General features: G+C 36.5%; 3 protein-coding genes and 1 pseudogene across 3 annotated transcripts; 3 read left to right on the top strand and 1 right to left on the bottom strand.

Annotated features, from left to right (window-relative positions):
* Nucleotides 1-84: 84 nt before the first annotated feature.
* On the top strand, nt 85-2,447 carry LOC18012323. Its single transcript, XM_006394263.2, has 5 exons — nt 85-506; nt 963-1,032; nt 1,123-1,530; nt 1,619-1,953; nt 2,053-2,447. The coding sequence occupies exons 1-5, from the start codon at nt 423-425 to the stop codon at nt 2,257-2,259; spliced, it is 1,104 nt and encodes a 367-aa protein (XP_006394325.1). The 5' UTR covers nt 85-422; the 3' UTR covers nt 2,260-2,447.
* Nucleotides 2,448-3,591: 1,144 nt separating this feature from the next.
* Nucleotides 3,592-5,120, top strand: LOC18012300 (annotated as a pseudogene).
* Nucleotides 5,121-8,459: 3,339 nt separating this feature from the next.
* On the top strand, nt 8,460-11,374 carry LOC18012322. Its single transcript, XM_006394260.2, has 5 exons — nt 8,460-8,652; nt 9,404-9,473; nt 9,647-9,780; nt 10,103-10,561; nt 10,755-11,374. The coding sequence occupies exons 2-5, from the start codon at nt 9,447-9,449 to the stop codon at nt 11,167-11,169; spliced, it is 1,035 nt and encodes a 344-aa protein (XP_006394322.1). The 5' UTR covers nt 8,460-8,652; nt 9,404-9,446; the 3' UTR covers nt 11,170-11,374.
* Nucleotides 11,355-13,609, bottom strand: LOC18012299 (CRAL-TRIO domain-containing protein C3H8.02). The gene is made up of 6 exons (XM_006394261.2): nt 13,267-13,609; nt 12,624-12,776; nt 12,277-12,423; nt 12,051-12,203; nt 11,819-11,941; nt 11,355-11,574 (listed from the first exon to the last, which is right to left on the bottom strand). The coding sequence occupies exons 1-6, from the start codon at nt 13,402-13,404 to the stop codon at nt 11,497-11,499; spliced, it is 792 nt and encodes a 263-aa protein (XP_006394323.1). The 5' UTR covers nt 13,405-13,609; the 3' UTR covers nt 11,355-11,496.
* Nucleotides 13,610-14,850: the final 1,241 nt, after the last annotated feature.

Here is a 14,850-nt window from a genome sequence, read left to right as displayed (position 1 = left end):
TGGGCTAATAATCAACCCGACCGGATTTCTAACCGGGCCCGTGTGTTTAAAGAAGAAGAAGAAGAAAATTGAAAAACAGGGGATATGAGATATTAGTAGCGTCGCGAAACCTAGACAGGTCTGTGTAAGATGGAGATTCGTTCAAATGATTAACTACCAACAACTCCTAACCTAAGCATCCATTGCTCTCACCACATATCCCAAATTAGCCTTTCTCCTCAATTTCTTCGGAAAGTCTTCAACTTTCTTCTCCACTCTTTTTTCCTACGCAGTATCAAACATCAGTTTCTCAAGGGGAAAAAAGATTCTTCTTTTGTGAAATCTGAGGAATTCAGTGTCATGTCGATTCATTCCATGTTGCTCAGCTAGGGTTTAAGTGGCAAGTACGGGCATCAACTGTGTATTTGCTTCCTTCACCGGTCATGGCTGCTAAACTTGTGTCTTCCTCGGCTTCTTCTTTGGTTCCATCCTTTTTCTCACCTTTTCATTCTCGGAGTCCCTTTCAGGTGAAATTTGTTTAGTAAATTTACCTAAATTTCCGCTCAGCCTTTAGATTTTCTTGTATGCTGCATCTGTGTCTCATGCTTCTTTTGTATATGTTTCTTGTACCGTCAATGTGGTTTGAGACGTTGAGCCAATTGTCTTATACGATTCATTTTTTCTAGCTAGGAACCTTAGTCGAGAAAACTAATATCAGTGAGTTTGAAGTGGAGTCAAGAGACAGTGTTTACAATTCTCACTTAGTTAGTTGGCACAATGCAGTCTCTCTTCCCTACATCATGCTGAGCGAAAACCAGAACTTTATCTGATTGAGATCACCATTAGATTCTGATGAAATGAAATCAAGTGTCTGTTTCATTTGTTGTTGTTGTTATTGATGTGGTTATTATCTGCTGCTTCTCGGTCTTGTGAAGGCCATGGTTATCGATATTTGCTGAATCTTACCATTTTCCAAACTCTAGTTTCGTCCATCGAGGCATCAGCCTGCTCATCTCCGTTGTTCCCATTCTCTGCACCTAAAAACTGATCAAAGTAAGTTCCTTTCTTTTCTGTTAGTTGTTTCGTATTCGGGTGTGATTTATGACTTCTGAGTAAGATTTTCTGATTGTCTTACATGAACAGTTGATTCTCTTCACATTTCCTTCAGAGGCCATAAACAAAGAGAAGTCTTCCGAAAGAGAGGTTATTTGCCTCTTGCTACCTCAGAAGAACAGTTCCCATACACTGACCAAACGCCCGACGATCCAGAAACAGAAAGTCACCAAATTGGCCCCGAAGCTACACCTCGAGATGATAGTTCTTCTCTCCAATACAATGGAAATGGCGGAAAACCAGGTTTCATTTCGTTTTACAATCCTCCGAACAAAACGAACAAAACAGAGGATATCATTGTCCCTCCCGAAGCACAAAGTACATGGGGACGCCTGCTCTGGCTCATAGGTCCTGCCGTCTTAGTTTCCTCTTTCATTTTACCTCCTGTCTACTTACGAAGAATAGTCTCAGCAGTTTTTGAAGACTCTTTGCTCACAGGTTCTTATTGCTTTATCCTTTTCGATTCACTTCTCACTTTTGCTTCCATAATTGCCATGTCATTGAAATTGTCTTCCTCTACATGCAGACTTCCTCATCTTGTTCTTCACTGAGGCTCTCTTCTACTGTGGAGTCGCCGCTTTTCTTCTGATAATACACTGTTCAAGAAAGACATCAGGAAAAGTGCCCGATAACCGAACCAATCCGTCTCAGTTAGGACAAAGAATCTCCTCTGTAGCAACATTAGTGCTTAGTCTTATGATTCCAATGGTGACAATGGGATTTGTCTGGCCATGGACTGGACCAGCAGCATCAGCTACTCTTGCACCATACCTCGTAGGTATCGTTGTTCAGTTTGCATTCGAACAGTACGCTAGATACCGGAATTCTCCATCATCTCCTACTATCCCCATCATATTTCAGGTATGTGATTCATCACTCTTTGTCATCAACGCAGCCTCTCAATTCTTTTTCTTTTTGAACACTTTTTGAATGAATATCAATCATTTTGGTTTGGTGTAGGTATACAGACTTCATCAGCTGAACAGAGCGGCGCAATTAGTAACGGCGTTGTCATTTACGGTTAAAGGAGCAGAGGCAACAGTTAATAATCTGGCAATCAAGAAGTCGCTGGGTACGCTTTTGAATGTGATACAGGTGTTAGGTGTGATTTCAATCTGGTCGATATCAAGCTTCATCATGTGGTTATCATCTCCTTCTCAAAACTAGTCTTCAAGTATGAACAGCTTTCTTGCTAGGTTACAGTCCATGTCAATTTACAGAGAAGAGAATAACAGTTCTGTATCAGTTTGAAGAAGAGAAGCAAGTCTTGACATTGTTGTCTCTTTAAGAAAGTTAGAACTGAAAGTTTGACATCGTTGTCTCTTTAAGAAAGAAATATACTAAATCATATTCTCACAAACAATATTAACAATAAATAAAATAAGTTTATGAATTCATTCATAAATCTAAAAAAATAAATTACTAAACTAAAGTCAAAAGAATTTAATCTTAAAAGTAAAATTTAATAATGAAAAATAAACACAAATCCTAATAATGGAAAACTTTAAAATCCATTAATAAAAAAGGAAAAACTTAGTATACAAAAGATTTGTTGTTCACTGGTTATAAATAGGGAAAAAGCTTAAAAAACCTTCAAGTATTTAATATTTGCCAGTTTACTACACGACCTTTTTGCGTTGCCATAAAAATACATGACTTAATTTTCTGGTCCTAATAAAATCACGACATGTTTGTTGATTCCATTTTACCTCCCCCGATTTAACAGACCTAAACGGGATTAACGTTGTCGTTAAACTGCGTTAATAATCCGTCACACGTGCTTATTAATTGACTGGAAATTACGTTTTTAAAAGTGTCGCTGCACGAAGATAATGTATATCAACTTTGAAAGTGTCGCTGCACGAAGATAAAAAATGTTAACAGTCAAACCCATTTCAACACAGAAAAAATCGAAACTATCTTCACCATTTCATCGTAGTAACAACTTATTATCAAACCCCAGCTCGATTTCCCCAGGAAATATCGAATTCCTATTCGAATTTGACCCCAATATCAACTCCCCAACAAAATTCGAATTCGGATTTTAGAAAACAAACCTCATCTTCTCGAATTACTCTGAACTATCTTCTATAACATGAGATGAACTGTTTTCCCAAATCGATTTGGGAATTTTGTTAGGGCAACAGTGGAAATATCCCAAATCGATTTTGAAGACTTCTGTGAGGATAAAAACGTAATTTCCAGTCAATTAATAAGCACGTGTGACGGATTATTAACGCAGTTTAACGACAACGTTAATTCCGTTTAGGTCTGTTAAATCGGGGGAGGTAAAATGGAATCAACAAACATGTCGTGGTTTTATTAGGACCAGAAAATTAAGTCATGTATTTTTATGGCAACGCAAAAAGATCGTGTAATAAACTGGCAAATATTAAATACTTGAGGGTTTTTTAAGTTTTTTTTCCCGTTATAAATATCACAATATAAAGATATTTAGTGACTCTATATAAAAAAAAAAAACAATCAGAATTCGCTCATAAACTTGGAGGAAGGAAGGACCGGAAGAGAAAAAGAAAAAGACAAGCTTTTTGAGTTAGGATGTCGAATTCAGCTGCCGAGGAGTCACCGCATAAAAAAAGGAAGACTTGTCCGGCTCCGTCTCCGATATGGTTGCTACCAGAAGAGATGGTTCTAAGCTGCATCTCTCGAGTGTCGAGATCAGACCAGGCGGCCTTATCTCTGGTCTCGAGGAGCTATCGCTTTCTAGTGGCTTCACCGCAGGATGCGATCGCAACTTGGTTGCACCGAGAATTGCCTCTATGTATGCATACTCAGCCCTCCGGACCCAACCCCACGCTGGTACATACTCCGCCGTGAGAATCCTTCTTCGGATGTGTTGTAAGAAAGGTTCTCGGTGAGAGCAATCCCGATTCCGTCATTCCCCTCTCATGCTAAGGCTCCGGAAGGATCCTCCGTGGTGGCGCTGGACTGGGGGATCTATGTAATTGGTGGATTGATAGAGGGGAAATACGGCTCATCGGATGTGTTTCATTTGGATTGTAAGACTCACACGTGGCGCCAAGTCCCTTCCATGGGAGTGGGCCGGGTTTCTGCGGCTGTTGGAGTCGTAGGCGGGAAGATTTACGTGTTCAGAGGCTGCTGGGACGATGACTCCTCAAAATGGGCAGAGGTATATGACCCAAAGACCCAAACTTGGGATGCTTTGCCAGCAATTTAGGATAACAAGACACGCTATGAGTTAATCCACGACAGTGTGGTCGTCAAGGAGGAAAAAGTTTATGCAGTGGATCTTATGGAAAGAAGCTTGTACTACTCGCCGAGTGAAAGTAAATGGGGAAGAGGGAATCATAGTCAAGTGCGAGGAAAGAGAAGGGATTGGTGTGTGATTGATAACATTATCTACTCTTGTGATTGTCTTGGGGACTTGTGTTGGTGTGAGCAAAACCAGTTGTTGGAGTGCTCTGAACCTGAACCTGAACGAGAGGGGATGTATTGGAAGAAGGTGCAGGGTTTGGGATCTCTCAAGCAGAGTCTCTCTAGCTCCAGATTGGTCCACTTTGATGGCAGGTATGAGGCTCTGTGGGAGGCCCGTAAAATCGGGTTTGGTAGCGACCACAAACTGATAGATTTACTTCCTGGAGCCAGACTCTGCAAATTTGGTTCTAACCTTGTGCTCTTTTGGGATGTCATCGAGGGGGATCGTTTTGAGATTTGGTGTGCAGAGATTTCCTTGGAGAGACGCCAAGGAGCCGAGATTTGGGGCTACATTGAGTGGTCTCATCCTGTCATGACCGTTGAACCTTTCTTACATCGCCGCTACAAGGTTTTGCATTCAGTTTCTGTCACTCTCTGAACTCTCGCATCGTCCTTTTTTTTTCAAATTGTTATCATGCGTCCTTCTCTCTTATGTTACATCAGTGAATCCAATAAGTTAAGTTACTCTTCTGCTGTTTGGTCTTCGACACACACACACATTAGATAGAGGAGTCCTTAGTTATCAAACGAGGACAAAAGAAAACTACAACTTAGAATGAATTACATAAACGCCATTTTCCTATGAACCAATCTCTCTGTTCCAAGTTTCAATAAGTCAACAATGAGTTTTATATTGTGTAGAGCCATAAAGATATAGAAAAAAAACTAGAAGATCCAAACAGTCTAAATAGGGATAATATTGATTAGATCGAAATTGTATCTGATTGTATATATATAGTATAAACTATAGAAACGATGAAACTAGTCACAGTTTGGTGGGTTTGTACATTTATATACAGCAGAGGTGTATATTATATTAGATTTCGATCTTATAAATATTAGAGATGGATTCAATTTACACACAAAATCAATACTTCCATTATATTAGATGTAGTTACAAAGTGCGGGACAGTTTATATATATAAACCAAAACAGCAAAACCGAATCCATTATTAAAATAAAGTAATAAGGAAAAATAATTAGAAATTTGTTTGGATATCGAAGAAAATGTATGCCATTAAGATAAAAAATCGATTTCAATATTACTGAGAATAGATATTGAAAAACGATCTTTTACGCACCGAAGGGTCAAATATTAAAATGGCACTTGAAAGTTAATATGTGCAAAAGATGGCCGCTCTGCCTACGAAAACGACATGGCATGCGGATGGAAGATTTTTGCACATCATATATTATCCAAAATTTTTGAAACAAAATTATGCTCGTGGATTCATACATACATTAGTGTACAATATGAGAAGAAAATGAAAGATAATGTCTTCTCATACTATCTTAACAGGTGAAATACATAAAATCTACACAATAAGAAAGACACAATAGACTGAAAAATACTACAAATATTGAATAGAATGTTAGAAAGACACAATAAATTTGTGACTTTTACTAGCCCAAGAACTGGATCTGTTATGAATGACGACCAACTACTCGATGAAAATTATCATACGAGAAAACAGCACCAACATATAATGGATACTTATAAACTAGCAACAAATATGTATATGGAGTTCAAGAATAGATAAACTAAAACGAAAGAGAAACAAAAAATATTGGAATAAACTTGGAATACAAAGATAGAGGAGACACAAGGGAGGCTTCTAAAGTTATGTGAGAATATGCAAAGGAGGTTGGGTTTTATAGAAGGCTTCCAAATTAGGTCAATGGAGGAAGATATGAGTCGGTGGGAATAAAATTATATATATGGAAATAAACATAAAAGGGTTGTTCAGAAAAATAACATAAATAGGAGGAAATAATAGAAAAAGGGAAATTTTTTTAAAAAAAGGAAGGAAATCTTTCTGGTCAGCGGGCAGGTGGCGTCTTCAAAGAGGGTGGGATGTTTCGGGCAGCTGCCCGGCGAATTAAACAATTTAGCAACTTGTCTGAACAAGGCAGCCCGCCTCGAGACTTCCACTTGATGTTCCCGGTGCAACTTGGTTAACTAATCTAATTTTCTTTTAGGTTTTGGGTTTTGCTTTAAAAGCAAAAATCAGAAACCAAATACAAAATTCGGCTTGGCTTGGTGTATCTCTCAAACTTAGAAGAATATACATGTGACCAAAAAGAAAGAAAGAATAATATACAAGTTTTGTAAGTTTTACGAAAGTAAATTTGTAACGGTTTAGGATAAAAGGTTATTCATTGAATTAGAAAAACAAAACGTTATTAATTAGAATTATTGTTTTTTCAATCAAAGCCATGTATATGTGTGTTAGCCAGTTGTATAGTACTATAGTGTATCAGATTACTAGTGGATTAGTATTTTTTAAACTTTTATATGTGTCTTATCTGTTGAACAAAAAAACTTCGGGATCAATTTGTTTTAAATATAAAGTTATTTTACTATTCTTATATAACTTTGAAATAGTGTTAGCCGTTAGGCTTTATACCCATCAAAAACTATGGTGAATGGACTATCCGATAATTATGTTTACCTAGAAAAGTTAGTTGGATGGTAAAATTAGACCATTCGTAATTATCAGAAGAAAGAAAAATCCTAACCTAGTTGCAACAGATAATCGAAATGGACAACGTTAATTGTAATATTTCCATGTACCCGTTTGATTATTCTCTAATATGTCATTTTTGGTTTATTAATTTTTCTTTTCATTGCTATGATGAATCGTGGCCTACTAAAAGCACATATTCCTTCTGGCCGCTGAATGTGAGATTGATTTGGACTATGCAAAAATATATGGAACATGGGATATAGAAATAACTCAACATTCTAAAAACATATAATTGGCTTGCTAGATTCTCTAGTACGAAGAAATAAAATAACAAAATTTACATACATGTTAGCGAGTAACGTTGTTGGTAAATAAGTGTCATATGAATCCATTTTTCTTTTTTTCTATATGAGTATCGTGATCTTTACAAATTTCATATTAATGTACTCAATATATCTCTAGTGTGTCTATGCAAATCTTCAATTGATCGCTAAGAAGTCAGATGTAAAAGAAAAAAGGAACTCTTGTTATAATCTTTTTTTTTTTACAAATAAAACAAGGTGGTATAGATTTTTTTTTTCTCTACCATCCGCATTAAATATCAACTATTTGATATATTACATGATTAATATTTAGGATCAGAAATAAGAAAATTTTATCGACCATGCATACAAACAAGAATCAACTCGCTTTCTTTCCAAAACTTCTAGGAGAGTCATACAGAAGAAAATGAATATGTCAATTTATCAATATTGGACGTGATGAATCAAATGACACATACAATCATGATTGTGGTAAATATATCTCACAACTATGAACTATAGCAAGTAGCAACTGAAAAAGTATAACCTCGATTTGGTAACATCATAACAACATCCTCAGCTTTGGGTTAAAGACCACTTTATCAGACTCTTATCAACAAATAACTAGCTTTGGTCTATCTTAAAAATGAATTAATATGTACTACTTTATACAGCCCTCCTTTATGCTAAATCAAACTTTCGATACCATACAGAAAAACTTACTAATAACAAGTAATTTAATGATTTGGCGTTACAAATTAGGGTGTGACAATAGACATTAACTCGTTACGTATCACTCATATAAAATGTGTTCCTCTTTACACAACACTCATAGAGATTTGAATCGGGCCAATGATTTCAGCTCGTTAGATCATTGAATGAAACTTTGTTTCATCAAAAGCAACCATTTGTTTCCATGTTCGAATTTTATTTGGAATTAGTTTGAGATGAGATCGATAATAAAATTAACAAAATAAAAATAAACAAAACAATTCCGCCATTTCGCAAAGTTACCAATTACCAATCAAAGCCATAGTAGTATACGTTTCTTCACGTGGGATAAACGCAAAATTTCTTGTAAAACGACGTCGCTTAAACGGTGTTGGTATAAAAACCCTTTCATTAACCGCTTGCCTGCTGCAATCTTCTCTCCTATCTCTTCCAATCCCTCTCTATCTATCCGCTTCCCCTTTCTCTCCTTCGCTGTTAAATTTTCAATCTTTCTCGTTGCTTTTCGATTTCAAGCTCGAATTTTTCACTAAGGTTCCTCCCCTTTCTCCGACAAATTCTACTCACGGACGAACAAACCAGAAGACAACGAGCTCATGATTGAGGTCGGTTCTTTTGCTCTTTCCCATTCAATTTCCACGCAACCATATTCTAATTTGAAATCCCATTTTGAGGTTTTTGGGCACTTTTTCTCGGGCAATACAAAAACCAAAGATTTTCCCGGTTTCTTGTTGTTGCTCTAGATTAATAGTTTAGTGTATTTTAATCTGGGTTGGGGAATTGGTTGCTGAAGAAGAATTTTGGTAGCTAGGAGGATGAAAATTTTGGAATTTCTATGAATTTTTGAGCTCGCAAAACGAACTCGTCTAAGTTTGCATTTTGCTCAGCTTTGTTCCTGCCAAGTAGTTTGGTGTGATTGTCTTTTGTAATTACATTTTAATGTTTAATGATCGCTACTTGCGATTTCATCATTTTGGAGGCCTTTGAATTGAATCCACTCTCCGGATAATTTCTTGGAATTTGCCTTCATGTTGTTTGCCTATCCAATCTTGGTTTTCATATCATTGCTACGTACGCGGTAGTGTTTAACCTTCTTCGAATATGGGAATACCGATAGGTCTTATGAGCTCAGATTTTATTTAAATCCGCAACTAGGAGAGTTTTTTTCTGTGATACTGTTTGATGCGAGAGAAAAATTTACCACGGGGGTGATGGATACATTAACGGGATTATGTTTATTTATACATGTGAGAGAAGAGCAAGATGTATCTTATATCATTGATTCCAAGTTCTGCACACTTTGGAATTTTTCAGTCTTGAGTAACTAAGAGTGGTTTGTGTGTAAATGATGGACAGATTGTGACCTTTGTGTAAATGATTCACTGCTCATCTGGAGACAATGGTGTTGGTAACCCACAAATTGCAGGTATCTTCGAATATGCAATCTTAGAAGTCCTAAGTTTCGCATGATATCTTTCATATGTCTACAAATGATTCTCCTAGTATTAATCTGTGTACACATTAACGCCTCGTTCATATTTTTAATGTTGTACCTCCCACATCACTCTTGTAAGGCCCTTTTTATGTTCTCTCATGTAGGGTTCACATGTCTTGTTTCCTTGGAGTTCACCAACATGGACCAAAGGCTTGATTATTAAGAGACCTGTTCCGACAGTGCATTTTGTTGGGAGGAAAGAAAAGCATTTACGATTGAAGCAAAATTGTTGTTTCAGGTGAGAGTCTCACTTCTTAAGTGCCTACTTATTTCCTTCGTTTGGACATTTACAGAATAGGGTGTTGCTTAGTTTGAGACTCACGACTTTCTCATTACTTTAGGAAGGTAGAGACTTAGTTACATTGTGGATTAAAACTATAATTGTTAGTTAAAGAAATCCTTTTTAGATACAGAGAAATGGTTTACTGCATATCATCTGATGAACTCTTCAATAGGCTGATGATCATTAAGAGATATGTAGATACTTAAATAGTTTTCATTTATATTGCGCTTGGCAGTAGATAGTCGGAATCATGAAATTCAGTGGAATGGTTTTGCAGTTTAGGGTCCCCTTGCAGTGGTGGGTTGAAAGCAAAATCTTTCAGAGTTACATCTTTCAAAGGCGGCATCAAAAATAGTGAGTCAGGAGGAAGTGAAGGTGGGAAGAAAGTTACTAATAACTCAGTCAAACTATCTTACCGTTCAGATGATGACGAAAATAATGTGAACGGCTCTCCAAAAGCACAAAACACATCGCTTTCATATACCTCGGAAACAGAGGATATCACAGGACAACCCGCTATTCAGAAGCTATTCAAGAAATGGTTAGCACTGTTGCGCACACAGTCACCTATTCAAGTGATTGACGAGGCTTTGGGAGGAGAACATGTTCCAGAAACGACAAAGCCAGAAATTGAAACAGATATCCGGAAAACAGAAAGCCTTCAGAGTACAAAAAATACAGTATGGTCCTGGTTTTGGAGTCTGGATGCTGCTATCAAGATTCCATTGCTGTTATTGTAAGTATATACATCTTTTTCTTTTGTTCGATTGGGTGATCTAGAGTTAATTATCCTTAAACGCACACCAATTTAACAAGGAAAATCAACTAAGTGAAAACTGCCCTTAGGAAGATTCAAAAGTGTCACAACGTTTTTCTTTTCCAAGTTCCTTCTATGTATTAATCATACCATTACCTTGACCATTTTGCAGTGTTCCAGCTTTCTTAGCTGTCAACGCAATTTATGGTGCTGAGGTTACAAAGGAGTTATCCCCTTTGTGGATGGCTGGTCCCTTGATCGTCGCCCTTTATATCAAAATGTTCCAAGGACTATGTGCCCTTTACGCCTTCTGCTTCAACCAAACTATCAAAATGATAAGAAACGTACCATCTTATTACCTTGTAGCATACCATTACATTTCCCATGGCAAGCTCAGAGATGACATGAGAGCTCTAGTGACTCGACCAGTGGCGGCCATCAAGAACACTGATTACAGAGAGCTCAGTCGCACCAAACTGAAACAGTTCCAAGAATGGATCATTGAGAAGTACTTGGATTTTGTTGAATCTATATGGCCTTATTACTGCAGAACTATAAGATTCCTGAAGAGGGCTAACCTGATTTGAAGCTCGTCGACATGGAACCGTTCAGATTCTGACTTCTCAGGGCTTCTCGATGATCTGTTTTTTTATTTCTTTTCCTTCTCTGTGCTTTCTTGATGTCTTTGCTTTTACCTTTTTTGATTCTTAATTTTAGAAAGGCTTTTCATGTTGATGATGTTGTCTCCATGTATACTGTACCCTTTTTGAGGTTTTACAATGAGTTCTCTTACTATTAAGGTTTCACTTTAATCCATAGTTTAAATATCTATACACACTTATATAGTCATGTCATATTTAGAGAGACAACAACAGAAGAAGACACTAGTGTTTTAAAGTTCTCCTATAACCTCTTTAGCTTCCGAAAGTTGACGGTAATGTTTCCTCGGTGAAATACTCCTTTCTCACGGTCTCTACTGAACAAAACTTAACCTTCACAATAAAACAACAACCAATTAAAGTTTCAAATCATCTCATGCCCTGACTTGTGCCAGTTAAGTATAACAGACTATGCGAACAAATCCGTCAATTAAACATATGGTCAGGACATAAGCTTAACCGCAGATAACCACCCTATGAGATGAAAAATAAACTAGTAATCCCGATACAACAGCGATCTTGAGGATAGTAACTAGCAATGATGCATAAAAACTTAGTAATTTGGAAGGGAAGTTACCAGAGAGGCATATGACTTCACCACCGGTTTGGTGAATTGCCAAATTGGCTGGAATATGAATGGAGCATCTACGAAAAGCACTTCATCCAATCGGCTTGGATAGTAGTAGTAAAATACGTCAAACTGCAAAATAAAAACGATGAAAAATACCAACAATAAGATCAAAGTCTTGTCTTTTTTTTTTCAAGTCACTAGATACCAAACCAGTGAAATTTTAAGAAGATATAAATACCAGAAAAGTCAAGAACTTAAGATCTGCGTTCTGAGATCCGAACCCACGGAGATCAAATATCCCAAGTATCTTGTGTTGTCCTGCTGGTAGCTTACTTAAAGCCTTTTCAAGTAAGAAGACACAAAGCTTTTCATCTTCTATTGGATCAAGCAGCTGCAAAACGTCAGATATGTCATAAATCTTCATCTACTGTAAAACTGCATTAAAAAAATGGTGTCTAACTTGCCCCGGGGATGTGCTTTGCGGGAGCTACAATGACCACTGGTCGACCTTTTACATCTAGAAAACAATGGACATAGGCTTTTCCCGTATCAGCTGCAGGTTTGACAGAATCTTCAGATAGTTCATGTACCTTGAACTCGTGACGCCATTTCTAATGCTTTTAAGTAAGGAGCACGAAGGAATCAACATGATCATGTTAGCAAAACACAAGCAAACGATGATTTGATTCTACAGGGTTCTGCACAAAAGTGATTTCTATTAACTATAAGAGACATAATCATCTTGTTGGCAACCTTTCAAGACTATAGAGTGATTGAATGATAATAATAATAATACAAAGGAAGAGGATACGATAGCTTTGGTTAGCTTTCCAATAGCTTCATCAACTGAGAATCTCCGATCTTTCAAAAACCAGAGGATCATTTCCTCATCATCTCTTCCGTTTTTGCCAATTGGGAGACTGGTACAATCTTTTGCAAGCCGTTCTTTTACTTCCAAAACTAGCTGCAACACAAGTTGAACAACTCGCATTTTCATTACATGTAACATAATCCTCTCAGAATACATGTAAACGGTCAATATTCTAAAAACCCAATTTGCATAACATCACATTTCCAGGAATCTGAAACACAGAATTTTTTTACGTGGTTAATCTTGAAATGTAGCTAATAGTGAGCAAGAAAGAGACCAAAGAGAAGTAGTCGCCGAGTTTTCCAAAGTTAACGGTTCAAGGGATATTGGAGCGCAAGAACCCAAATTCTCAGACAAAACAAGCAAAAGATTATTTTTTTCCTTAGACAGAGTTTCTAATGCCAACAATTGAGGAAAGAAAACAGAGGATATCTTGCTCCCGCTATAATCAGTCAACGCACAAAAGCAAAAAGGCATATAACAAGAAACCTATTGCGTAACAAAATTAAAACAAGTAACGCCTTCATAAATATTCATCCAATTTCCATGATTCTCTCTCTCTTTGCTAAAAGATAAAAAATACCTTTTGCGCATTGTGAGAATCAGACACGCAACTACGGACGGAGAATCTGCAGTTCCGAGATCGATTACTGTACAGATTCTTCGAGTTTTTGAAATTGACTGAAGCAGCAATGAGGCTTGAGCTCAAACGAATGGACATTGTTGAAAAAAAAAACCCGTAAACCCAGGAAAAAAAATCGAAACTTTTCTCTTGTAGTTGATTCTCAGAAATTTGATCGATGAGAGATTACAAGAAATTCAGAAAATTTAAGAAGATGGGCTTTGTTAACCACAGAAGACGAGTTTGGGTGGTGAATTGTCCAATTTGGAATTTGGAAATTTCCGATATGATAGATACAGAAGCAGAAGAGAGCCAAATGGTTTCGCTTCTCCCTTTTTATAGACACACTCACTTCTTTATACATATTTGGACGGGTACGGGAACTTCGTCTGGATTAGGCTCCGGTTCAGTCTCGGATCTGGTTTAACTTCTGGATTGACTATACCGAACTCTAGAGTCATAGTATTACTTTAAATTTCACTCAACTAATAAATTTTATTCTTTAAAAAAAAAAAACCTTCATAATACACAGACAGTATACCTGCATTATATATATATATATGTATGTATATTTATTCAATAATTTAACATCAACTTTTAGATTTATGTCACGTCCATAATTCCATATGCATTTTGTAGAGTCCAAGTACAGTTTAATTAACACCTTACAAAAAAGTGGCTTGTCATTAACAACTTATGCATTTTGTAGAGTCCAAAAAAAGTTTAAAACAGCTCACAAATAAATGGGTCTCATCATAGTAATTAACAACTTATCTGCTATAAGATCAAATGTTAACCAATTTTGTAAAGCTTTGTAATGGAATCAACCGGTCAGAGTGATCATGATTGAGTGTTACCAGACTCGAAAAATAATTGTGTGCGTCAATGAAGGAAAATATATACTCGGAAATTACTATTTGATTTCAAATAAAAACGTGTCATTATTATATATAAGAACATATGATAAAATGTTATTTCATTCTATTTACTTTAATTGGATAAATTATATGTAGGACATTGACCATGCAACCTTTTATTGCTATTAGATCTAATTTTTCTTGATAACAAACAATTACATTTTTCTATATAAAGAACTTTCCATATGCATTTTGTAGAGATCTTGGAGGAAACCTTGAAATATAATACAGTTCTGTCAGTTTTATTGATAACTTGCTAACAAATTCTTTACATGTTGATAATAGGAAGCCTACCTATTTAGTTATAAGAGAATATACACAAATATTAACATCCATTTTAACTCGATCTCTTGAGATCTCCTAACAGATATAAAGTCAATATTCAACACTACACGTAAATATGGCTTGGCATAAATAGAGCCCCTAATAATTACATGGATTTGACAGAAAGAAGACCTATGTCATTTCATCGATCTTTATATATAGAGAGGGATGATCCATTGAATTTGAATATATACATATAACTTTTAAAGCCAAAGAAAAACATTAAGAAGAGAAAGATGGAGAACCAGTGGAGAGTTGTAATGATTTTGGTTTTGGTGGTAATGAGTGCCATTGGAGGAGAAGC

The sequence above is a fragment of the Eutrema salsugineum genome, unplaced genomic scaffold (genome assembly GCF_000478725.1).
Source record: "Eutrema salsugineum unplaced genomic scaffold, Eutsalg1_0 scaffold_6, whole genome shotgun sequence".
NCBI lineage: Eukaryota > Viridiplantae > Streptophyta > Magnoliopsida > Brassicales > Brassicaceae > Eutrema > Eutrema salsugineum.
Note: the sequence above shows the minus strand (reverse complement) of the source record. Positions and strands in the feature narration are given on the sequence as shown.

What these genes read in the sequence shown, in the direction of transcription:
- LOC18012299 (XM_006394261.2), bottom strand. Translation starts at nt 13,404, where the DNA reads ATGTCCATTCGTTTGAGCTCAAGCCTCATTGCTGCTTCAGTCAATTTC. An exon ending in ATTCTCACAATGCGCAAAAG is followed by an intron (nt 12,777 to 13,266) that starts GTATTTTTTATC and finishes CTTGTGTTGCAG; the next exon opens with CTAGTTTTGGAAGTAAAAGA. An exon ending in TTAAGTTCTTGACTTTTCTG is followed by an intron (nt 11,942 to 12,050) that starts GTATTTATATCT and finishes TTTATTTTGCAG; the next exon opens with TTTGACGTATTTTACTACTA.
- LOC18012322 (XM_006394260.2), top strand. Translation starts at nt 9,447, where the DNA reads ATGGTGTTGGTAACCCACAAATTGCAG. An exon ending in AAGCAAAATTGTTGTTTCAG is followed by an intron (nt 9,781 to 10,102) that starts GTGAGAGTCTCA and finishes ATGGTTTTGCAG; the next exon opens with TTTAGGGTCCCCTTGCAGTG. An exon ending in AAGATTCCATTGCTGTTATT is followed by an intron (nt 10,562 to 10,754) that starts GTAAGTATATAC and finishes ACCATTTTGCAG; the next exon opens with TGTTCCAGCTTTCTTAGCTG.
- LOC18012323 (XM_006394263.2), top strand. Translation starts at nt 423, where the DNA reads ATGGCTGCTAAACTTGTGTCTTCCTCGGCTTCTTCTTTGGTTCCATCC. An exon ending in ATTCTCGGAGTCCCTTTCAG is followed by an intron (nt 507 to 962) that starts GTGAAATTTGTT and finishes TCCAAACTCTAG; the next exon opens with TTTCGTCCATCGAGGCATCA. An exon ending in CTATCCCCATCATATTTCAG is followed by an intron (nt 1,954 to 2,052) that starts GTATGTGATTCA and finishes GGTTTGGTGTAG; the next exon opens with GTATACAGACTTCATCAGCT.